This window comes from Saimiri boliviensis, chromosome 16 (assembly GCF_048565385.1).
Source record: "Saimiri boliviensis isolate mSaiBol1 chromosome 16, mSaiBol1.pri, whole genome shotgun sequence".
NCBI lineage: Eukaryota > Metazoa > Chordata > Mammalia > Primates > Cebidae > Saimiri > Saimiri boliviensis.
This window is the reverse complement of record NC_133464.1, coordinates 827,123-851,336: the sequence shown is the minus strand read 5'-3', so window position 1 is coordinate 851,336 and position 24,214 is coordinate 827,123. Positions and strand designations below refer to the sequence as shown.

Below are 24,214 nucleotides of genomic sequence, written 5' to 3'. Positions count from 1 at the left end.
ACCAGGACCTGTCTCATGTGTTTACTTCTTCCTTTGTAACCTGTATGCTTTTGGGTTTTTTCTTGCCTTATTGCACTGGCTGGAATGTCCAGTACTTTGTTGAAAAGGATTGCGTGAAAGGACATCTTTGCCTTGCTGTTGACCTCTGGGGAAAGCGTTCAGTCTTTCACCATTAAGCATGATGATAGCTGTCACTTTATTGTAGACTCTGTTTGTCAAGCTGAGGAAATTCCCATCTACTCCTACTTTGCTGAGAGCTTTTTTTTTTTTTTTTTTGAGACCGAGTTTGACTCTTGTTACCCAGGCTGGAGTGCAATGGCGCGATCTCCGCTCACCGCAACCTCCGCCTCCTGGGTTCAGGCAATTCTCCTGCCTCAGCCTCCTGAGTAGCTGGGACTACAGGCATGCGCCACCATGCCCAGCTAACTTTTTGTATTTTTAGTAGAGACGGGGTTTCACCATGTTGACCAGGATGGTCTCGATCTCTTGACCTCGTGATCCACCCGCCTCGGCTGCCCAAAGTGCTGGGATTACAGGTGTGAGCCACCGCGCCTGGCCTGCTGAGACCTCTTATGATGAGTGGGTGGTGGATTCTGCCAGTTGCTTTTTCTGTACCAATTGATGTGATTATGTAATTTTTCTTTTTTAGCTAGTTGACATGATGGATAACATTGATTTCTGAAAGTGGAACCAGCCTTACATACCTGGGATATTCCCACTTGGTCTAGGGCTATAATTATTTTTATACGTTGTTGCATTCAATTTGCTAATTTATTGAAGATTTTGGGGTCTCAGCTCATGAGAGATATTGGTGTGTAGTTTTCTCTCTCCTTATTTTTTTTTGGATACTCCTTGGGTTTTGGTATTAAGAGTCATACTAGGTTTACAAAATGTTTTGAGAATTGTTCCTTTTTTTTTAAATTTTCTGGAAAACATTGTATAAAATTGTCAATTCTTCCTTAATATTTGGTAGAATTCTCCAGTAAAATCCTCTGTGATATGAGATTTCTTTTGGGGGAGTATTCTTTCCTTTTTTTTTTTTTTTTGAGACGGAGTTTCGTTCTTGTTCCCCAGGCTGGAGTGCAATGGCGCGATCTTGGCTCACTGCAACCTCCGCCTCCTGGGTTCAGGCAATCCTCCTGCCCCAGCCTCCTGAGTAGCTGGGATTACAGGCACACGCCACCATGCCCAGCTAGTTTTTTGTATTTTTAGTAGAAACGGGGTTTCACTATGTTGACCAGGATGGCCTCGATCTGTTGACCTCGTGATCCACCCGGCTCGGCTTCCCAAAGTGCTGGGGTTACAGGCTTGAGCCACCGCGCCTGGCCCTCTTTCCTTTTTTTGAAGCAGAGTTTTGTTTCACTCTTCTTGCCCAGGCTGGAGTGCAGTGGCTCAGTCTCAGCTCACAGCAACCTCCGCCTCCTGGGTTCAAACGATTCTCCTACCTCAGCCTCCCGAGTAACTGGGATTACAGGTGAGGCACTACACCTGGCTTATTTTTGTATTATTAGTAGAGACGGGGTTTCACCACGTTCATCAGGCTGGTCTCGAACTGTTGACCCCGTGATCCACCTGCCTCGGCCTCCCAAAGTGCTGGGATTACGGGCGTGAGCCACTGCACCTGGTCTTTTTTTTTTTTTTGAGACGGAGTTTCACTCTTGTCACCCAGGCTACAGTGGCACCATCTTGGCTCACGGTAGCCTCTGCCTCCCAGGTTCAAGTGATTCTTCTGCGTCGGCCTCCTGAGTAGCTGACATTACAGGCGCTCACCACCACACCCCACTAATTTTTGTAATTTTAGTAGCGACAGGGTTTCTCCTTGTTGGTCAGGCTGGTCTCAAACTCCTGACCTCAGGTGATCCACCCACCGTGGCCTCCGAAAGTTCGTGAGCCACTGTGCCCTGCCTTGTTCCTCGTTTTATTGATTTTCTTTATTTTGTTGTTGTTTTCCGTTTCATTAGTTTCTACCCTCACCTCCCTTCTTGCTTTGAGTCCATTTTGCTCTTCTTTTTCTAGGTTCTTATGGTATGAACTTAGGTTCTTGATTTTAAACTTTTCATCTTTTCTACTGTAAGCATTTAGTGCTATAAATTTCCCTGTCAGCACTGTTTTATCCGCATCTGATATTTTGATATGTTGTATTTTTATTTTCATTTTGTTAATGAGCTTTTAAAATTTCCTTTGGTACTTCTTTGACTCATGGATTGTTTAGAAGTATTGCGTAATTTCCAACCACCCGGAGATTTTCCTGATGTCTTTCTGTTACTGATTTCTAGTTTGATGCCACTGTGGTCTGAGAACACTTTGTATGATTTCAGTTCTTCTACTTTTGTTGAGGTTTGTTTTATGGCCGTTGATGCTGTCTCTGGTAAATGCTCCAAAGTCACTCGGGAGGGAAGAAAAAGCGTATTCTGCTGTTGTTGAGTGGAGTAGTTTATATATGTCAGTTAAGTCCTGTTGGTCCATTGCACTCTGCGGTGCTCTTGCTGTAGTTGTCAGGGAGATGGTGTTGAAGTCCCCTGTTATAATCGGGTGTTTGTCTGTTTCTCCTTTGAGCTCTATCAGCTTTTGCTCTGTGTACTTTGGGGCTCTTTTGTTTGGAACATACACATTTAGGAACGTTTTGTCTTCCTGGTGAATTGATCTTGTTATTATGTAATGCTTCTTTTTGTTGTTGTTTTTTGAGAGGAGAGTTTTGCTCTGTTGCCCAGGCTGGAGTGCAGTGGCGTGGTCTCAGCTCTCTGCCTCCTGGTTTCTGGCAATTCTCATGCCTCAGCCTCCTGAATAGCTAGGATGACATGTGTATGCCACCACACTAATTATTCGGAGAGACAAGACCCCGCCACGTTGGCCTGGCCAGTCTCGAACTCCTGGTCTCAAGTGATCTTCCCGCCCCAGCCTCCCGAAGTGCTGGGACTACAGGCGTGAGCCACTGTGCCCAGCTATATTTCTTTCATTTCTGATAATTTTTCTTGCCTTGTAATTCACTTTATCTGGTATTAGTATAGTCACTTCTGGCTTTTTTTTCTTTTTTTGGTCAGTGTCTGTAATGGTGTATCCGTTTCTTACTTTTACTTGCAACCTAGTTATATGCCCTTGTATTTGATGTGAGTTTCTTGTAGAGAACATACTGTTGGATGATTTTTTTTTTAATCCACTCAGCCAGTCTCTGCATTTTAATTGGTATGTTTAGGCCATTTACATATTAGGTGAATATTGGTATGTTGGGACTGAAGTCTGTATTTTATTCGTTTTTTGTCTCTTGATACTGTCTTTCTTTTACATCCCTGTGGGTTGCCTGCATGTTTTCAGGAATTCGTTTCGACTAATGTGTCATGTTTTCAGTGTATTGCTCTGTGTGGTTTCCTTGGTTGCTCTGGGTATTACAGTGGACACACGTAACTTACCGCTGTTTGCTGGAATCCACATTTTACCACTCCATATGAAGTGTAGAAGCCTCATTTCCACTTAGCTCCCTCCTCCTCCCCATGTGCTCAGTAGTCATGCAGTGCATAATGACATACTAGTCAGTGGTGGCCCCTGTCCAGCAGGGGGCCCATAGGATTCTGTGGACCTGAGCAGTGCCTGGGGCCTCGTGAAGCTGCAGCCATCGTGATGCCACAGGGCAGTGTCATGCCTTTGTGCTTGTGGTGCTGGTGTGAACAAAGCTGCTGCACTGCCAATCACATAAAAGTCTCATACACCCAATTAGGTGTGGTACAGAATACTTGATAACGATAGTAAGTCACCGTGTTAGTGGTTCATGTGTTTACTACACTGTACTTTTTTATCATTGACTTAGACTGTACTCCTTCTACTTACAAAGAAAAGAGTTAGCTGTCAAACAGCCTCAGGCAGGTTCTTCAGGAGCTATTCTAGAACAGGCGTTGTCATCACAGGAGAGGACAGCTCTGTGCCTGTTATTCCCCCTGAAGACCTTCTAGTAGAACAAGATGTGGAGTTGGAAGACAGTGATATTGATGATCTTGCCCCTGTGTGGATTTAGGCTAATGTGTGTTTTGTGTCTTAGTTTTTAACAAAAAAGTTTACAAAGTAAAAAAAAAAAAAAGAAAAAGAAAAAACAATGTAAAGAAATAAAATACTTTTGTACAGCTGTGCAATGTTTGTGTTTTAAGTGTCATTACAAGAGCATCAAAAGTTTTTAAAAACCTTAAAGTTTATAAAGTAAAAATGTTATAGTAAGGTAAGGTTAATATTGAAGAAGGAAAAGTATTTTTAATAAACATAGTATAGTGGGCCAGGTATGGTAGCTCACACCTGTAATCCCAGCCCTTTGGGAGGCCAAGGCAAAGGATTGCCTGAGCTCAGGAGTTCAAGACCAGCCTGGGCAACATAGCAAGAACTTGTCTCCACCAAAAAAAAAAAAGAAAAGAAAAGAAAAGAAAAACTTAGCCAGGCGTGGTGGCATATACTTGTGGTCCAGCTACCCGGGAGGCTGAGGCAGTAGGATCGCTTGAGCCTGCGAGGTCACGGCTGCAGTGAGCTGTGATCCTGCTGCTGTTCTCCAGCCTTAGCAGCAGAGACACTGTCCGTTCCGTGTGGCCTGCGTGTGCCGTGTCTGTGACGATCCCAGCAGTGTCCGAGGCCTTCACATGCACTCACCCTTCACTCCCTGACTCACTCTACTAGGGCTGTGCCATTTTTATCTTTTTTACTGCATTTTTAGTGTCTATTTTCTGTGTTTAGATATACAAGTACTTACCATTGTGTTACGGTGGCCCACAGTATTCAGTATAGTCACGTGCTGTGCAGGTTTATAGCCCAGGAGCAAGGGGCTGTGCCCCACGGCCTAGGTGTGTGTCTGGTTTGTGTGAGTGCACACTGGGGTGTTTGTGAAACGATGAGATCGTCCCCCGATGCGTTTCTCAGAATGTATCCCCATGTGGAGTGACGTATGACTTTCTAATTGTTGTCTTTTCTCTACTCTTATTGAATTCCACATCAGATGGTGTCATAATTTTTACTTCAGACGTCAAATAGAATGTTTTTAACTCAGGAGGAAAAGGGAGCTCCATTCTGCTCATGCCTCTTTTTGCCCATTCTGATGGTCTTCTTTCCTGGTGCTGTTCCAAGCTATCTTCTGTGATCATTTCCTCTCCGTGTAGAGAACTTTTTTGGTCATTCTTTCATAGTTAACCAGCTGGCCACAAATTCTGTTTTTCTTCATCTGGAAATGCCTTTGTCCCCACGTCATGCCCGGGGCGCGCCACAGGATGTGGGTTTCCACGTGGTGGCTCTCCTCTCCCAGTGCCCGGGAAGCACGCGCCCCTTCTCCTGGCTTCCGTGTTCCGCGTACGGAACTCACTCCATTTACACTTGTGCCTCTCTCTGAGGAGTGCGAGGGGTTTCTCTCTGGCAGCTTTCAGGGTTTTTCCTGTCTTTAGTTTTCAGAACGTCTATTCCTGTGCATCCTGGAGCAGACTCCTTTGGGTTTGTTCTGTGTGGATTCACTCGGCTTTGCTTTTCTGTAGGTTAATGTCTCTTGCCTCACAGGAGCTTTTCAGCCATTGTTTCCTCACATCGTTTTCGGTCTCCTTGCTCTCTCCCCCTGGGATTGCAGAAACTTTGAAATCTGCTCTTTTGTTATGATCCTGTGGGTCTCTGAGGCCTTGATGGCCCCGGTTCGTTCCTCTCTGTTCAGGCAGGTGAATTCTGTCTCTGTCCCGGTCACTGATCCTACCTCTCTAATGTCCACTCTGTCACCTACCCATCCCCAGAGATTCTTTATTATGACTGTATTTTTTTGTTGTACAATTTCCACTTCCTTCTTTTATGTAACATTCGTTTCTTTGCTGAGGCTATTTTTTGTTTGTTTACAGTGTTTGTGGCTTTTTGAAGTGTTTTGATCACGGCTGCTTTAGCATCCTTGTCATATAATTCCAGCATTGGTTCGTCTTGATATGAAGTCCAGTGCTTGTCTTCTTCAAGTTGTGATTTTCCAGATTCTTAATATGGTGATCCACTTTGTGCTGTATCTTGGATGGTCTTTGTTTTATTAGGAGGCTTTAAACCAGCAGCTCCCCCGTGGACAGCAGTGTGAGGCCCGGCCAGGGCGTTCTGCTTCCGGCCAGGCCCCAGCCCTGCCCCTTCCCGAGCGGCTGACGAGCGCTTCCTCATGGCAGACGGTGGGGTGGAAGAAGTTTTTAGATGTTTTAACTTTTGCCAGATCTTAAATCTTCTCTGCTGTTGGTAGCTCAGCCAGGCAGGCAGGAAAAGAGGGGGAAGGAGCGGCTTTTTACCTGAGTTTTCCAGTGTCTCAGCCCAGGCTAGAGCTCCAGCTTGGCCGCGCTCTGGCCGTGCAAGCCTTGGCAGCTTTCTGTAAACTGGGGAGGACGTGGGAACAGTGCCTACCTGGTGGGCCATGGGAAGACTGAAAGAGAAAACCAGGCAGGGCACCCACTGCAGCCGCTGGCGGAAGCAGCGATTCAAGTTTATTCGCTAAGGTCCTTATGTTTGCTATTTTCCTTCAATCCAGATGTCTTTAAATATCAGAAAAGTCATACTTTTAGTCCTAACCTCAAAATTAAAATCAGCTCTTATTCCTTCTGGCTACAATGTTCAACATAAGTGAAAAAAAATGGATGACAGAAGAGTTGTATGCTAGCTGGAGATGACTTGACTTCTGTTTAAGAGGCCTGAGGCTGGGCGCGGTGGCTCCCAGCACTTTGGGAGGCCAGAACGGGCAGATCACAAAGTCAGGAGTTCGAGACCAGCCTGGCCAACATGGTGAAACCCCGTCTCTGCTAAAAATACAAAAAAAAATTAGCCAGGCATGCTTCTCGCAGGTAGATAACAAGGGGTGACCCAACTGTTCATTCCTCGGTATTTACCTGCAAGAAACAAAAATACATATCCACATAGAGACCAGTACACAGTGGTGATGGGGGTTCAATGGTGTGAATGCACGTGATGCCACAGAGTCACACGCTCAAAAATGATTAACGTGGTACATTTTATGAGTATTACACCACAATGAAAAACTTGTACATGAATGTTCAAGCAGCGTTATTCACATAGTTAAAAAGGATTAAGAGGTTGGGTGCGGCAGCTCACACTTGTAATCCCAGCACTTTGGGAGGCCGAGACAGGTGGATCACGAGGTCAAGAGATTGAGACCATCCTGGTCAACATGGTGAAACCCCATCTCTACTAAAAAAAAAAAATACAAAAGTTAGCTGGGCATGGTGGCACTCAGGAGGCTGAGGCAGGAGAATTGCTTGAACCCAGGAGGCGGAGGTTGCGGTGAGCCGAGATTGCGCCATTGCACTCCAGCCTGGGTAACAAGAGCGAAACTGTGTCCCAAAAAAAAAAAAAAAAAGGAGTAAGAACTCAAATGTCAATTAGATAACAAGTAGATACATAAAACATACTGTATCCCAGCAAATGAATATTATCCAGCTGTAATAGGGAATAAACATTGATTCATCCTGTAGCATGAACAAACCTTGAAAACACACAATTGTGAAAGAACCAGACACAAAGGCCACACTGTGATTCCGTTCACACAAACATCCAGACTAGGCCAGTCCGTGGAGGTGGAAGGAGTTACTGGTTGGCAGAGGCTGGGGAGGTTGGGGGAGATAGGCAGTGAGTGCTGATGGGTACAGGGTTTCTTTGTCGGGTGATGAAAATATTCTGACATGGATTGTGGTAATAGTTGTGTGACTTTGTGAATGTGCTGGAAACCGTTGAATTGTATACCTTAAATGGGTAAGTGTATGCTAAATGAATCATATGTCAAAGCTGTAAAAATATACACAATATTTTAATTAGACATAGAACATGAATAGATAGATTAGAAATATATATATAACAAGGTGTTAATGATTTTCTATTAGTAGACTAGTAGATTTGTAATTTTTTTCTACTATATACACTTTTCTATAATTTAGGAAAGCTTTTCAATTTTAATAACCAGGGAAAATTTATATTTAAAATATCAAATAAAATTAGTTGTAACATAATAGAATCTGCTTCCTCATAAGTTTTATTCAGAATTAACCTTGATCATTCCTAGAGGAAAGAACAAACTCCTCTCAAAATCTTTCACAGGTAAAGAACAAAGCACAGAAGCTGTAATAAAGAACTGGAAAAACATGTTCATGCACATATTAATGACAGGGTTATGTTTCTTGTTTTATAAAGGTCTCTTATACATTAATAAAAAATATTAAAAACTCAGTTGAAAACAGGTCAGCAGCAAAAGCAGCTGCTACAGACTTGAGTAAAGTGGAAAACACCTACCCCCACACCAAAGAAGAGTCATGGCTCTGCCTGCCCATCAGACTGGGCACCCTTAGAAGTTGGGTGGTACCCACGTTGAGAAGCGGGGGGCCTTGGGGGTCATCGTTGGGATGGGAATTGGAACAACCTTCTGGCAGCCCACCAGACAGCACCTGTCATAATGGTAGGTGCCTGGCTCCCTTAGCACCCACTGCCACCGTCAGTAGACCCACAGGCTCCTCGGTCACCGCGGTACACAGGAACCAGGATGGCGTGGAGTCCGTGTGAGAACCGGAACAGCCCTTGCATCTGGCTGAGTGAAGGAGCCCTTCCTCACCTGTCAGCGGGTCAGGCGTGTGCTGTTGGGAAGCTTCTCCAAACACACTAAGAGGGGCTGGCAGAACAGCCATGGACATGCTGTGCCCATCTGTGCAGATCAAGAGCAGCACACACGTGTGGACCTGCAGGTGGCATAGGCGAGCAGGAGTGCTGAGTGGTTGTCTTCCAAAGAGGTCAGAGTTGAGCACGCTGTGGCTTCTGTTTGGTGTCGCTCTGAGCCTTTGGATATTTTGTCCACATCGCTGCATTTAATGGACACTGTGGGAGTCTTCTGGGATTTAATGCTAAATCCAGGCTGGGCGCGATGGCTCAAGCCTGTAATCCCAGCACTCTGGGAGGCCGAGGCGGGTGGATCACAAGGTCAAGAGATCGAGACCATCCTGGTCAACATGGTGAAACCCCGTCTCTACTAAAAATACAAAAAATTAGCTGGGCATGGTGGCACGTGCCTATAATCCCAGCTACTCAGGAGGCTGAGGCAGGAGAATTGCCTGAACCCAGGAGGCGGAGGTTGCGGTGAGCTGAGATCGCGCCATTGCACTCCAGCCTGGGTAACGAGCGAAACTCCGTCTCAAAAAAAAAAAAAGCTAAATTCAGGCCCTGGGGATGGTGGCTGCAGGAGTTTGTGTAGCCGTTAGGGGCCCAGCCCTGGAGCCAGGTACTGGGGTCGTCCCCAGCTCTGCACTGGGCGCATGGCCTGGAGCAGCTCACCTGGTCTCTGCCCCGTTCTCATTGTGATGTAGCAGTGGGGATTGTACAGTTCTTACCAGGCTGCCGTAATAGGTGCCACACACTGCTCTAGGGGCTCAGGCTGCAGGGGTGAGCTCAGCAGAGGACATTACCCACTTGGGGAGCTGCTGTTGTGTTTTGGAGACGTAATGAATGAATAATGAATAAATGAATGGCAGACAAGACGTCCATGGCAGGAAACCACCCTGCAAATGATTCAAACAGGGTGATGAGCCGGCAGCAGTGAGCCTCCAGGCTGGCCCAGGCTCGACCTTGGTGACACGGCTAGAATTTGAGGAACACAGCTGAGTCTGTTGGGAGAAGAGTCTGGGTTGGGGACCTCCCAGCCAAGGGGCTCTGTGGCCCATGTGGGTGGGCTGCTTGCTGGGCTGGGGCAGTGGAAGGGCACAGCAGGGCACAGAAGCCTGGGTTCCATCCCAGTGTCCAGGAGCTGGTTGATGTTCATGATGAGCTGTTCGGCCTTCTGTGTGGAGGGCAGGTGGGTGAGGAGGAGGCCACTGGAGCTGCGGGGGAAGGGGTGGCAGCCCGGACTGGGACCACAGTGTGGGGCTCAAGGGCAGATGTGGGCTGGGCAGTGTGGGGGTGCAGTCAAACGCGGCAGTCCTGGCCTGCTTGGCTGGGAGTCCATCCCTGCCTTCCAGAGCTGCAGAAAGGGGCCTCCCTCTGAGACGAGACTGCAGACATGGGTCCTGCGGTGAGCTCTGGAGAACGCTCCCTCCTTCCCTCCCTCCGGGGTCACAGGCGTGGGTCCTGCAGTGAGCTCTGAATGACCCTCCATCACATTTGCTTCTGTGGCTGCTGTTGATCCCTTCATTCCATTCCTCTCTGCTTCAAGCCAGCTCTGCTCTCATTCCCCCCAAGGAATCGTGGCGGTGTGAGATGTGCATTTCCAGCGCTTCTGCTTTAAGCCGGACTGCAGAGGCTGACACCCTTGGGAATCATAGGTTTGTTCCGTAGAGGAAACTTTCACCAGGACTGTGGCCTGAGAGGTGGAAGACTGGAGTAAAATATAGGTTTGTGAAGACTGGATAGTGGTGTCTTTCCTGGTGATCTGTTCTGAGATCTGGGTAGTGTATTCTAAGAAGAACATAGTCAAGAATCGCTCTGTCTGATCACAGACTTCAGAGCTGGCTCGTGAGAGCCTTGCTGATGCTCACTGGAGTTCACACATCAGGTGTGGTGGGAGTGCCACTGCCTGACGGACACTCACGTGCAGTGAAGCCTGACGAAGAACTTTATTATCAGGCATCGGCCGAGATAGGAACGCCACCAGTCGAGAATTTTCACATCCTAGAATACGTATTTGCACCGAGGTATTGATTGCAAACCAATCCAGCCTCTACCTTAGGGTCACATAACTTAATTTCTGAGATGAGTATGATTCATAGGGGGTTTTTTTATTTGAAAATAAAGATGGGTATGCTTCAGTTAATTTATTTTGTAGCATGTTAAGGAAAAACTGAAAGATTATTTTATTGAGTTTTAGAGAACTATTTTTCGAAAGTGAGATCACTTCTCTTTTTCTTTCTTTCCTAGCATTGTCATGGAAGTTCTGCGAATACTGGTTTTGATTGGCCAGATTCTTTTTTCACTAGCAGCAGTTTTTCTTTTATGTCTTGTTATAAAGAAGTATCTCATCGGACCATATTACCGGAAGCTGCACGTGGAAAGCAAGGGGAACAAAGAGATCCTGATCTTGGGAATATCGGCCTTTATCTTCTTAATGTTAACGGTAATTCTCAAACTGTGTTTTTTATTTATGTAATCTGATACAGTCTGTTTCACTGAAATCTTGTGATCCATTCTTTAGCTTTCCATTTTAATTATGGTTAAAATATTTGAAACATTTACTAGCATTTACTTTATACAGTTTATTATACTACCCATCAGTATATAATACAGTGAGCTCAACCTGTTTAACTGGTCTGACTCATACTCTTAAGCATTTTGCTAAAATACTGCCTGTGCGTACTTCATTAAAAACAAATCTGTATAGTGACTCAGGCCTGTAACCCTAGCATTTGGGGCGGCCGAGGTAGGAGAATCGCTTGAGCTCAGAACCTTGAGAACAGCCAGGACAACATAGTGAGAACTCCTTCATTACAAAAAATATAAAAATTAGCCAGGCGTGGTAGTGCGCACCTGTGGTAGCAGCTACTTGAGAGACTGAACCGGGAGGATTGCTTGAGCCCAGGAGGTCAAGGCTGCGGGGGGCCTGGCCGGCAGAGCAAGATGCCATATCAAAACAAAAAAAAACAGAATTCTGTGATCATAAAAAGCTCCATAAGCACCAGTGTCAAACTGTGCTACTCTGACTTACATTTTTAAATAGCTTTGCACCTGGAATACAAGATTTAAGTTTGGAAAGACAATTTTTAATTCTGTTTGTTGCTCACATGCTAATTAACTAACTACTGCTGCATGTGAAAGGTTAAAAAAATAAAAGTTCATTTTGGACAGTGGGCTCACTGAGGCCACAAGCTTTCCATGAGAGAGGGGCGGGAAATGCTCGCGGACCCCCACGGAGAGCCTCAGTAGTCCTGACAGGCAGCGCGCCTGTGTGCCGTCACCAGTGCCCTAGCAGCGTGCAGGGCGCCGTCAGCGTTCAGCCTGGCAGGTGCACTCCAGCCATTTATCCCGGAGACTCAAAGCCGTGTTCACGCAGTAGCCTGCTCACAGGTGTTTCTAGCAGCTTTATTCGTGTTAGCCAAAAACAGTCCAAAGGTACTTCAGTGGATAAATAAGTGTTCAACAAACTGAGCTATGTCCACACCGCTGAAGGCCACCCAGCAGTAAAACCACTGGCACACACCTCCCAAGAACTGTGTGGAGTGAGAAAGCCACCCCCGAAAACTGCATACTGTGTGGGTTTTTTTTTTTTTAATTTAAATTAAATCTTTATAAATAGAACTCAGCAAAGTTTCTCAGTTGCTCTGTGCCATCTGGCAAAGTTTCAATGACTTCAGAGTGGGCCAGGCCCAGGGTTTGGGCTAAGATGGTGTCCTCCAAGCTGGTGGTGGGAGTGTATGGTGCTTTTTATGTCACATTTGTGAGGTGAGAAGATTCAGAAGTTGAGAAAGGCTCGTGGTTCCCAGGAACTGAGGAAGGGTGGTCTGGGGAGGGGCTGCAGGTGGCATTCAGTGTCTTTGCTGTATCCACGTCAGCACCTGAGTGGGGCCTTGTTTGTAATGTGGCAGGATGTTACCACTGGGGAAGCTGGAGGGGAACGAGGACTTCTTATTAGTTCTTAAAACTGCAGGTCAGTACTTAGTTATCTCAAAATAAAAAGTTTCCTCCAGGCACAGTGGCTCACACCTGTAATACCAGCACTGTGGGAGGTGGAGGCTGGTGGACCATCCGAGGTCAGGAGTTTGAGACCAGCCTGGCCAACATGGTGAAACCCCATCTCTACTAAAAGTACAAAAATTAGCCAGGCGTGGTGGCGCACACTTGTAATCCTAGCTATTCGGGAGGCTGAGGCAAGAGAATTGCTTGAAACTGGGAGGCAGAGGTTATAGTGAACTGAGACTGTGCCACTGCATTCCAGCCTGGGTGATGGAGCAAGGCTCTTTTTCAGAAAAAAAAAAAAAAAAAAAAAAAAAAAAAAAAAAAAAAAAAAGTTTCCATTTGAAAAAGTAAATTAATAAAAATATTTCTTAAGACATGATTTAATTGCCTTCTAGTATTTGTAAACTTGGGGGAAAACTGTGATTTGGTTCTGGTCACAGTGATCTTAACTCTTGCAAGAGTTTGACTTACTTAAATTTTTACATTGCTTTATCCATTCCAGAGTATTTTTCCTTTTGAAAGTAACTCACAGCGAAATTGTCTTATCTCGACAACTTCCGTGTTTCCCTCCCAGTATCTTCTTCGTTCAGTGACTCACGGGCTCCCGGGTTTTCTCGCTCACTGGGCAGCATTCGCCTCGCACCTGCTGCTGCACGCCAGCCAGTGGGGAGCTGGGCTTTCCACATGTGCCCAGATGCCACAGTGTGTTCCTTACACTGTCATTCCGAGCATTTGTTTCCATTTAGAGCTGTTAGGAATAGAGCTGCTGTCCATTCTGGTGATTTTGGAAGGTGCTTTCACTGCGGAGGAGCCTAGTACGGTACCTGTGGAGGTGGGGTTGCAGGGATCACCGTAAACAGGAGCTCAGCCCTAGTCATGACGTAGGTTTCCCCAAAGTTGTCACAGCAGCCCGTCCTGCCGTGAGCGTGCAAGGCAGGACGCACTCAGCCTCCCCGCCCCCGCCCCTCGGCCTCCCGGCACTTGCCCCGGGTGCAGAGCCCGTCCTCCCCCCGTGCCATGAGTGCACGGTGCTCCTCAGCCTCCCCGCACTTGCTTCAGGTGTAGAGCGTCTCAGGGCTGTGACAGGGACTCCAGCGTTCACTTCCTGAAGGCTGGTCCCTCCCGCCCTTTCAGAGGCTCAGTGGCATCTGGGTGTGTCCCTTGCGGTGTGCCTATTAAAGCCTCTGGGTTGTTCTTCTGTAGAGTGAGGATTTTCTTACTCATTGTGGGATATATATATGCCGGCAGATATTTGACTTTTTTTAATTGAGGTGAAATTCACATAAAATTCACCGTTTTAATCATTTGAAAGTCAGTATTCAGAATGCTCTGCCACCATCACCTCTGTCCGATTACATCCACCTCCCCAAAGGAATCCCCATAGCTTTCAGTTCCCCCCCAGTCCCCTGGTGGCCCTGTGCAGGTGGCCATGGATCCACTTCCCGGCCCTGCGGGCTGCTGCTGCTGACCACGTCACGTGGGGGCGTCCGTGCCTGGCTTCCACTCAGCGTCGCGTCCTCCGGGCCTGGCTGCTGTCGCAGTACACACCAGCACTCCATCCCTTTGTGGCTGACAAACGTTCCATGTCAGGTCTCACAGTTTGTGACTTGCCTTTTCACTCTTAACGGTGTCTTTTGATGAACAGAAGTTCTGAATGTCAGTGTCATCTAGTTATGGATTGTTTTCGATGTGGCTGTCTCTGTGTTCTCTGTGAAAGACCCACCTGCCCCCGGGTCACGAAGGTGCTCTTTACTGCTGTCAGTGAGCTTCTGCTGTGCTTTCCTCATCGGCTTTGCAGTCCATCCAGAGATGAGCTTTGCTGTGTTGGAAGAGAGGAAGTGGATCAGGATTCTTTGATTTACATGCCTTTCTGAATGCCATGCGTTGAAAAGACCTCCTGTTCTATAGCATCACTCTGTTAGTGATATAGACCCCCATTCTATAGCATCACTCTGTGTGTGTGTGTGTGAGACGTGTACTTGTGGAGTACATGTGTGTTCTTTGTGTATGAGGTATGCACATGTGTGCTTTATGGCATGTGTGCATGTGTGCATGCCTGTGCTCTGTGTGGGGTACCGTGTGCTTTGTGTCATGTACATGTGTGGCATGTGTGCAGTATGTGTATATGCACATGTCTGTTTCATGGCATGTATACATGTGTGGTGTGCATGCATGTGCTTTGTGTGTGCTGTGTGTGTTGTGCATGGCATATGTACGTGTGTGCTTTCTGGTGTGTGTATGTGTGCATGTATGTGTGCTTTGTGGCATGTGTACATGTGTGCGGTATGCTTTACGTGATGTGTGTATGTCTGCATGCATGTGTGTGCTTTGTGTGTGTACGTGTCTGCATGTGTTTGCTTTGTGGCATGTGCATGTGTTTGGTATTCTTTATGTGATGTATGTCTGCATGCAGGTATGTGCTTTGTGTATGCTGTGCACATGTCTGCATGTATGTGTGCTTTTTGGCATGTGTACATGTGTGCTTTGTGACGTGTGTACATTTGCATGTGTGTACCTTGTGTGTGGTGTATGTGTCTGCATGTATGTGCTTTGTGGCATGTGTATGTGTATGCAGTATGCTTTATGTGATGTGTGTACGTCTGCATGCATGTGTGCGGCATTTGTGCATGCATAAGTGTGTGCTTTGTGGCATGCAAGTGTGTGGTGTTTGTTCTGGTGTGTGTGTACCTGTGGTACGTGTGCATGCGTGTGTGGTGTTTGTGTGTTCTGGTGTGTCTGTACCTGTGGTACGTGTGCATGCGTGTGTGTGGTGTTTGTTCTGGTGTGTGTGTGGTGTTTGTGTGTTCTGGTGTGTGTGTACCTGTGGTACGTGTGCATGCATGTGTGTGGTGTTTGTGTGTTCTGGTGTGTGTGTGGTGTTTGTCCTGGTGTGTGTGTACCTGTGGTACGTGTGCATGCGTGTGTGGTGTTTGTTCTGGTGTGGTGTGTGTACCTGTGGTACGTGTGCATGCATGTGTGTGGTGTTTGTGTGTTCTGGTGTGTGTGTGGTGTTTGTCCTGGTGTGTGTGTACCTGTGGTACGTGTGCATGCGTGTGTGGTGTTTGTTCTGGTGTGGTGTGTGTACCTGTGGTACGTGTGCATGCGTGTGTGTGGTGTTTGTGTGTTCTGGTGTGTGTGTGGTGTTTGTGTGTTCTGGTATGTGTGTACCTGTGGTACGTGTGCATGCGTGTGTGAGCACATGCTTCTCTGACTCTGCCTACCTGCCCTCAGCTGCACGGAAGCTTGACCTCTGGTTGTGTTTGGGCCCAGCTTTGTTCTGTGCCAGGGTCATCTTGGCTCTATCCGTACTCTTTCCAAATTCCACCTGAGTTTTTAAATTCAGCCGGTCAGTTTCCCACACACACAGGTCGGTTGGCGTTCCTGTGTGTGTGTCTGTCGGCCAGGTGAGAGAATCCGCCGCTCCGCAGTGCTGAGCCCTCGACACTGTTCTCTCGGTCTTTCGTGGGTCTTGCCGTGTTTTGCAATGTCAGGTGCAGGTCTTTTGGGTTTAATCCTCAGGATGTGGTTTTTGGTGCTGTTATAAATCACAGTTCTTTACAACTTGCTTTTCTTTTCGTCTGATGCTGCTATCTTCTACAGTTTTAGTTTCTCAAAATAAAAAGCATCTTTCAGGTTGGCCGGTATGAGCCATGCCTCACAGAGGCCGTCCTGCGCCTGCGTTTCACGGAGCTGCTGAGGCTCCCATGTCCTTGCTGGCCAGCGGGCACTCTGCTCCGGCCCGTGTATCTAGGTGTTCACGTCAGCCGCTGCGGACGCACCAGCGCTTCTCTCTGGCTTCACACCCTCCCAGAGCGCTTGCTTGTTGCCTGTTGTTGCTGTCCTGCTTTGAGACTGGTAGTGAGAATGAGTTTCTAAAACCACCACCAGGCTGTTCTGATTCAAGGTAAAGAAAATATATCACAAATATTTAAAACAATTGGAAAGTATTCTCATTTTAAAAATTCACAGCAATCTATATGGGTATTTGTTTCAAATATTTTTAAATAATTTTATTCACCCAGTAAGGTGAATTCAACTCATCGCAGCCACCACGTGTCACCATGCAGCAGAGCCCCAGGCCCAGAGGCATGCTCCATTTGCACAGCTTCTGCGTTTCGTCGTGGTGGCTCTGCTGAGTCTCGGGGTGTCCTTGGGACGGGGTGACCCTGGTGAACTGTGGGGTCTCGTGTAAAGCTCAGTCCTCCCTCTCTCAGGTCACGGAGCTGCTGGACGTCTCCATGGAGCTGGGCTGTTTCCTGGCCGGAGCGCTGGTCTCCTCTCAGGGCCCCGTGGTCACCGAGGAGATCGCCGCCTCCATTGAACCCATCCGTGACTTTCTGGCCATCATTTTCTTCGCCTCAATAGGTAATCTTCCTTCTTTACATAATTGTGTTTGTTAAACACATGCAGAGTGGTTCTGTAATAGGTTGATGTGCATATATATTCATATTTTATATAGCAAAAACGGTCATCTTAAAAATTAAGTGTTTTCAGAATATTTCAGTTTAGATTGCTAGTAGCCAGAAGCTATTTTCCACTTGTTAGAGTCCGCAGAGAAATCTTATTTTATTTTACTATTTCTTCTGTCAACTTTTCCTTTAGATTCAGGGGTTGTGTAGGTTTGTAACATGGGTAATGAGTGTCGCAGGGGGTTGGTGTACAGATTATTTTGTCGCCCAGGTGACGAGCATAGTACTCAAGGTCGTTTTTTAATCTCACCCTCCTCCTCCCACCCTCCACCTCACACAGGCCCCAGTGTCTCTGGTTCCTGTCTTTGTCCACGTATACTCGGCGTTTGGCGCCCACTTTTAAGTGAGAACACGTGGCATCTGGTGTTCTGTTCTTGTGTTAATTCACTCAGGAGAATGGCCTCCAGCTGCATCTGTGTTGCTGCAGAGGATGTGATTTCATTCTGTTATGGTTGCTGATGTTCCACGATGTGTATATTTCCTGACCTTCCTTTCACTTATTTTAGACGAAAGCTAATACAGTGGGTCAGACCTGATTTTTCCCGTTTCCCCAGGCCGCGCTGGCTGTGGTGTGTGGCCCGGTGTCTGGTCAGCCACGGCTTCATTACACGTGCATGTTTGAGAGCTGCTCTTGTTAAAAATCTAAAATTTCATAAACATGTTGTTTACACAGATATATTTATTTTAATTATCTCCAAACGAGGGTTGTTTTATATTGAGAACCGAACCCTTTGCATTCGCATAATAATTCTACGTGTTTTTGCCCTAGTTTTTTGTACTAAGTATATCAGGGAATTCAAGCTAATTTTCCTCCATCTGAGAAGTCTGCTCATAGCCTCTTTTGTCTCTAACTCGGCCAGGACCTTATTTTTGTTCTGTAGTCCAGCCGGCACATAGACAGCATCTGCCCACTTCGGACGGCACCTTTGCCTCTGTGCGTGGGACCTGACGTCCACTTCTGGGTGGCAGAAACGGGGGTGGAGCTCCCAGCTCCAGCAGATGTGTGTGGGCTGCTTGCCCTGCGCAGCTGCAGAGACTCCGCCGCAGGTCTGCCACAGCCAGCAGCAGGCTGGCGGGCATCACTCTCGGGCTCCAGCTCTGAGGCTCCTGCCTGCTGGGTGAGGCCCAGGCTGTGCTTCTGACTGAGGCTGCATTGAAGGGGGTGAAAGGGGAAGGGCAGTCTCCAGGCCCGGAGTGAGGAAGGGCTTCTGTGCCGAAGGATGACCCAGAAGGTGCCATGGAGCAAGGTCGGGGTCTCATGGACAGCACGTGGCAGCGTGGCTCTTCCCACTAGACCAGGGTTCGGCCAGCCACGGCCCAAGGCCTGCTCACCACCTGCCTTTATAAATGAAGCTTTCTGCAGACAGCCACGCTTGCTCGTGTACTCAGTGGCCGCTGTGGTACTACTTACTAGCTCAGGCCACCAGCAAAATACTCCCGACTGGGCGGCTCAGACAGTACTGTTTACTCACAGCTGTGGGGGCTGGAAGTCCAAGATCCAGGTGTGTGGTGAGGGCCGTGCCTGCTCCACAGATGGGGCCTCCTGGCTGTGTCATCTGTGGCCCACCCTCCATGGTCTGTGCAGAGATTCGGTTCTCACGCTTACGGCCTCATTGTGGCTTCAGTGGGTCCTGCAGACCCTGTCTCCAGATCAGCCACACTGGGGCTGGAGCCTGGATGTGAGAGTTGGCAGGCCACAGCTCAGGCCACAGCAGGTGGCCGTGGCCCAGAAAGCACAAAGTGTTTTCCATCCCGGCCTTTGTGGAAGACGCCTGCCCAGCACCCCACCCTACTTCCTAGTCACGTCCAGCTTCACCGACAGCGTCAGTCATTTGGTGTGTCTTGTTATGACATTTTCAGCGAGGATTTCATTCCCTTTCCTCGCATTCCTCACAATCAGAAGCAGGCACCGCTGTCTCTGGCTCAGTGCTGGGAGCTGCCTTGCCGTTGGGCGTCCCTCCCTGATGGATGGACACGGTGTGCGCTGCCGCCAGCCTCGCTCACCTTCACGCAGCGGCCCGGTGTGTGTGCAGGCAGGGGCCTTAGCACAGCCCTGAGCCGGGCACGTGCCTCACATGGCACGTGTTCTTCACGCAGCCTCTAGATCACAGACCCTCACTTCCGTTGCTGTTTGGGGGACTGACCAAAGGCATTCGGCTCCGTCATTTTTGGCTCACCACCCTCCACACCTCCTCTCTGAGCTCAGGCCGGGTCTAGTGAGCCGTGTCCCCAAGGCAGCCCCGCCGTGAAGGAGCTTGCAGCCCAGGGGTGGGGTGAGGGGGCAGACGCCAGGACACAGCCGCTCAGCTCAGCTGAGAGCACGGGAGCCTCCAGGGTGTCAGCGACCCACCGCCCGCCAGGGAGAGGGGTGCGCCACGGGCAGAGGCGTAGGCTCAGGCCCTGCTGCGGAGGAAGAGGCTGGTGGGGAAGCCCAGAGGTGGGAGGTGGGGAGGAAGCCCGGACTCCCTGGAGCAGGGCGTTCCCCAGCAGGAAGGAAGCCAGTGGGGCTGGAGGCGAAGGGGAGGCGGTCAGGAAGCTTAGGCGCTTTCCTCGGGGCAGCAGTGTGCAGAAAATACAGCGCGGTGCCCCCAGGGTGGGGAGCCCTGGGTCCCTGTGTGGCTGCGGTGTGAGGGCCCCTCTGGGGCGGGGTGAGCATCCCTGTGCCAACACTGTTGGGAGCTTGTCTCATTTGTGCCAGTGTGGACGTAGGGCCGTGGTGGTAGCGACCTCCTGAACACCGATGTGGCCAAAGGCAGCCTGGATGGAGCCTTGCAGCAGGGCAGAGGCACAGACGTCCTGAAGGGGAACAGGACTGGGGTCAGGGTTCGGCAGACAGCTGGGAAGAGAGGGAGGGGGACCCCAGGCTACCCAGGGGCTGAGGCTTCTGAGGGGGACACGGTGGGGCCAGGCTGGTGATCAGGGTTAGAGGGGCCGTGGGGAGCGCCGAGAATGGGCGTGGAGGGGGCAACTCCGAGACCCACACCCAGGAGGAGGGGCCATGGCTGGAAGATGCGGCATTGGGAGAAAGCGGCCCTCAAGCGAAAGAGAACCGCAGGTTGGGGAAAGAGAAAAAGGGAAAGTGTTCATATTTATGTTTCTGCGTCAGGTAGAGACAGTGTTTTGTGAACGGCAGAAAGGTCATGGGTCTGTCGCGCTCACTGAACTCTGGGGCCGGCATCCGTCCAATCCCGAGGAGGCCCCGGGGCTGCCGGGGTTCCTCGAGGGGCAGACTCGGGGTGTGGCTGGAGAGCTGAGCCCAGGCCCAGGCCCAGCACCACGGCCCCTCTGCGTCACCGGCCTGGGTGGCTTGGTGGGCAGCCACACATGGTTAGAGAGCCCTGACGGCAGAGAGAAGACGTATGCAGAGACAGTGTTTCCCATTGTCTTTCCCTTCCTCATTCTGCCAAATGAACACCGACCACAGCTGTCCTGTGAGTGTGGCACTCCTGGGCACCGTGGGCTGGTGGCTCTGGGGTCATCTGAGCTCAGCTGGAATATTTCCTCAAGGACCGATCGTCATAGGTCACCAGGCAGAGTGCCGCCTCTGTGCGTTTTGCTGTGTTCTCTGCAGTTGAGGCCTGACGAGGGAGGGAGCTGGGATTCCACCATGTCACACGGTCCCCCTGAGGCAGCCTTTTCCCGTTCACTCCGTAAGAAAGGGACAGCTTTTTAGCATTTGCTGCTGCTTTCACAAGTGCACTTAGGATTTAGGGTTTTAATCCCTGTTTTGAAGCAAATGACACCTGAAGTTGTGAGGAATGGGTGTGCATTGGGGGAGGCTGTCCTGTGGTCATGAGTAACGTGTCTGTCCTGTTCCCACCAGGGCTGCACGTGTTCCCCACCTTTGTGGCGTATGAGCTCACGGTGCTGGTATTCCTCACCTTGTCGGTGGTGGTCATGAAGGTAAGGACTGGCAGGATCCACGCCCCTCACAGTCAGCAGGTCCAGCACAGGCCTCCCTGTGGCCCTGGTTTCCAGCGGGGCGCACGTCAGGCCTGCGGAGCTGGCCCTGCCCGTCGTCGCCGCTGGGCCCTGGGGGAGGCAGATGGGGATTAGGCTGGGTGGTCTGGGTTTGTCCATGTGATCGATTGTTTCAGGATTGAGGATGTTTAAAGAGGGGAACTACCTTTTGGGACCGTGGTCTTCTGACAGATGCAGACATGCCTTCTACAGACCTAACGATGGTGCGGGCGCTGTCCGTCTGTCCTCCGTGACCACCAGCAGTCAAGCTGCCCGTCTGTGCTCACACTGAGGTGTGAGGATTTTCTGGCTCATTAACAGGGACTTAGATCATGTCCATTTTAAGGACCCAGAATCTGACGACCGTTGGGCCACTCCACCCGCTCTTGGGGCTCAGCCCAAAGACATGCATCGCCCTGTATTAAAAAGAAATTTCCATCTTGAATACCCCATCATGCTTCATGTTATTAATCACCACCCCCCTGTTTGGCTTGATGGGGGAGCAAGGCTTATTTTCTACTCATGAGCCTAAACCCTTGATTTTGCCTTTTTGTTCTGTGTGGATTATTTAAGATGTTTTGTTTTTGGTGCCTTCGGGTATTTGGGGTGCTCAGTGCGTTTCCCTCTACATGTTATTCAGGGACCACCGCGGCGTCCCTGTGGTTTCCGTCTGGGGTCTCTGCTCCGTGTTATTCAGGGACCACCGCGGCGTCCCTGTGGTTCCCGTCTGGGGTCTCTGCTCCGTGTGTGTAACTCTGTGCGGTCCAGTCTTCAGCAGTGACGTGACGGTCCCCTCTTGCAGTTTCTCCTGGCGGCACTGGTCCTGTCCCTCACTCTGCCGAGGAGCAGCCAGTATATCAAGTGGATCGTCTCCGCAGGGCTCGCCCAGGTCAGCGAGTTTTCCTTTGTCCTGGGGAGCCGGGCGCGAAGAGCTGGCATCATCTCTCGGGAGGTGAGTGGCTTCCCCCTGCCCAGCACTTGGGGCTGCACTCTGGGTTTGAGTCGGGCATGGCAAAGGCAGCTCAGCAGCACAGCTCAGCTGGGCCGGGTTCCTCCTCCAGGTGGGCACGCAGAGGCCTGGCTTCTCTCTGCTCATCCAGCGTGTGCGTTTTCAGAGGAAAGTTGCAGTTAGTACTGCTTGAATTGTTGGCGTTAACCTTTTACAGCAATTCAAAGTGAGTGTCAGATGTTTCTTCTGAAAGAAAACTTTTTAAAGCTGAGCTGCCAGTGTGCACACAAGTGTCGCCCAAGAAACATGAAATGCCACTGTGCCCTGAGAGCTGGGCAGACTTCCTGCCGTCACTGAGATGGCCCTGGGCATCAGATTCACGGCGTGTCTCCTTGCATTTGTAAGTTTGAGGAGGGTGGAAGTCCAGGTGTTACGTGCAGTGGAAGTAAGATGATGCTGAAAAGTAGAACTGCTTACAGGAGGCTCCTCCTGAGGCCTGATCCAAGGCTGCATCCCAGGGTCAGGGAAGCTGTGGGGCGGGCGGACTTGTCCTGCGTCCCAGGGTTGGCCTCAGGCTAGCACAGGCTAAGGCTGCTGCCCTGTGGCCCATCAGGACTGACCATGCACCGCTGATCTTCACATCACAGTTGCTCCTACATCACAGTGTCCTCAACTTCTGGCTGTGCTTTGATGTGCTTTCAAGAGATAGTAGTGGATTTATGGTGTGCAGGTGACCCTCCCAGCACCCGGTGCCACCCAAGCTCAGCTTCCACCCCATGCCCCACCCTGTGCAGGTGTCCCTCCCACCACTTAGCGTGACTGCTCAGCTTTCCCCGGTGCAGGTGAGCCCTGTGCTTTCCTGTTGCAGGTGTGAGTCCTGACACCCTCTGTGACCCGCTCTGCACTCTGCCGTTGCAGGTGTACCTCCTTATACTGAGTGTGACCACACTCAGCCTCTTGCTCGCCCCGGTGCTGTGGAGAGCGGCAATCACGAGGTGTGTGCCCAGACCAGAGAGACGGTCCAGCCTCTGACTGCACGGAGATGATGGACCTTGGAGCGGAAGCCTGTGGGGAGTGAGCGCTTAGATGGCCAGCAGCTGCTCCTTCTGGGAAGCTTGCACCTTGGCAACAGAACAGCTCTCCAGCAAAGCACCAGTGCAGTCGTGTTTTCCCAGCTTTTACAGAACATTCCCGTTCTATTTTAGAATTTTCCAGAGTAGTTTATTTGGGGTCAGTTGATTATGTGCCGTAGACCTGGGACGCTGCGTTTTACCAGTCGCCTTTAATGTGTTGCCTGGATGTGCCTTTTGTTTTTCCTGAAATTATTATTGATTTTGTATTGTGAGTTGATCAGTTCATGGTTTTTTTCGTAAAGAAGCAGAATTAGAAGGCTTTAAAAAATGTACAACTTCAGAATTATAATCTGTTGGTCAAATATTTGTTATTGAACATTTCTGTGATACGAAGTTGTAATCCTGGCAATCAGCTTGGAAGCTTACTTTTGAATCTTAAAGTCTATGTTTTCTAAAATGAGACAAATATGGATGTCTATTTTCCTTTTATTATAACTATTTTAAATAAAATACTTTCATGTCAATTTCTATTAGATGTATCACTTAAAATATTTGGTTTTGAATCAGAAGAACATGCATTCTTTAATAAAGATAATTTATGATCAGGGTATAATTAATTGAAACTTAAAATCCATTTATATTAATTTTTTGTATTGAGTTAATCTTTACACAAAATTTCAGCCGATTTTTTTTGCTAAAGATGATTTCTATATTATCATGCTATTCTCCAAGACACCAAATTAATACAGCGTTAATTGATAAGTTCTTTTTATATTTAAAAGTATATTTTGGTGATGATGTGCCCTGTTGTAGAAAACTGCACAGGTGAGATCTGAGCCTCACAGGGACTTCCCTAAGGGGCGCTGCGGCCTGTTTTGTGCTGCTGTAACAGAATGTCTGAAACTGGGTCATTGAAAGAACACAAACTTGTTTCTCACAGTTCTGGAGGCAGGGGGAGAAGATGGAGGTGCTGGCAGGTCAGGCCTGCTCTCTGCTTCCAGGATGGCACCTGGGGTGCTGGCTCCTCCAGAGGGAGGAAGGCTGGGTGCTCACGTGGTAGAAGAGCAGGAGAGTGAACCCACTCCCCGGGCCCCTTTGTGTGGCAGCACTGATTCACGAGGGCAGATTCCTCCTGATCTAAA

General features: G+C 49.0%; 1 protein-coding gene across 8 annotated transcripts in view; it reads left to right on the top strand.

Annotated features, from left to right (window-relative positions):
- TMCO3 (transmembrane and coiled-coil domains 3) overlaps positions 1-23,596 on the top strand; it is a 55,132-nt gene extending 31,536 nt beyond the window's left edge. For 6 of the 8 annotated variants that reach the window (XM_074387398.1, XM_074387400.1, XM_074387403.1 and 3 more), the window contains 5 exons: positions 10,870-11,065; positions 16,836-16,986; positions 20,914-20,993; positions 21,853-22,002; positions 22,918-23,596. In XM_074387398.1, coding sequence (XP_074243499.1) covers positions 10,870-11,065; positions 16,836-16,986; positions 20,914-20,993; positions 21,853-22,002; positions 22,918-23,031 — 691 coding nt within the window. In that variant the 3' untranslated portion in view covers positions 23,032-23,596. The other 2 variants (XM_074387405.1, XM_074387404.1) reach the window with 2 other exon arrangements.
- Positions 23,597-24,214: the final 618 nt, after the last annotated feature.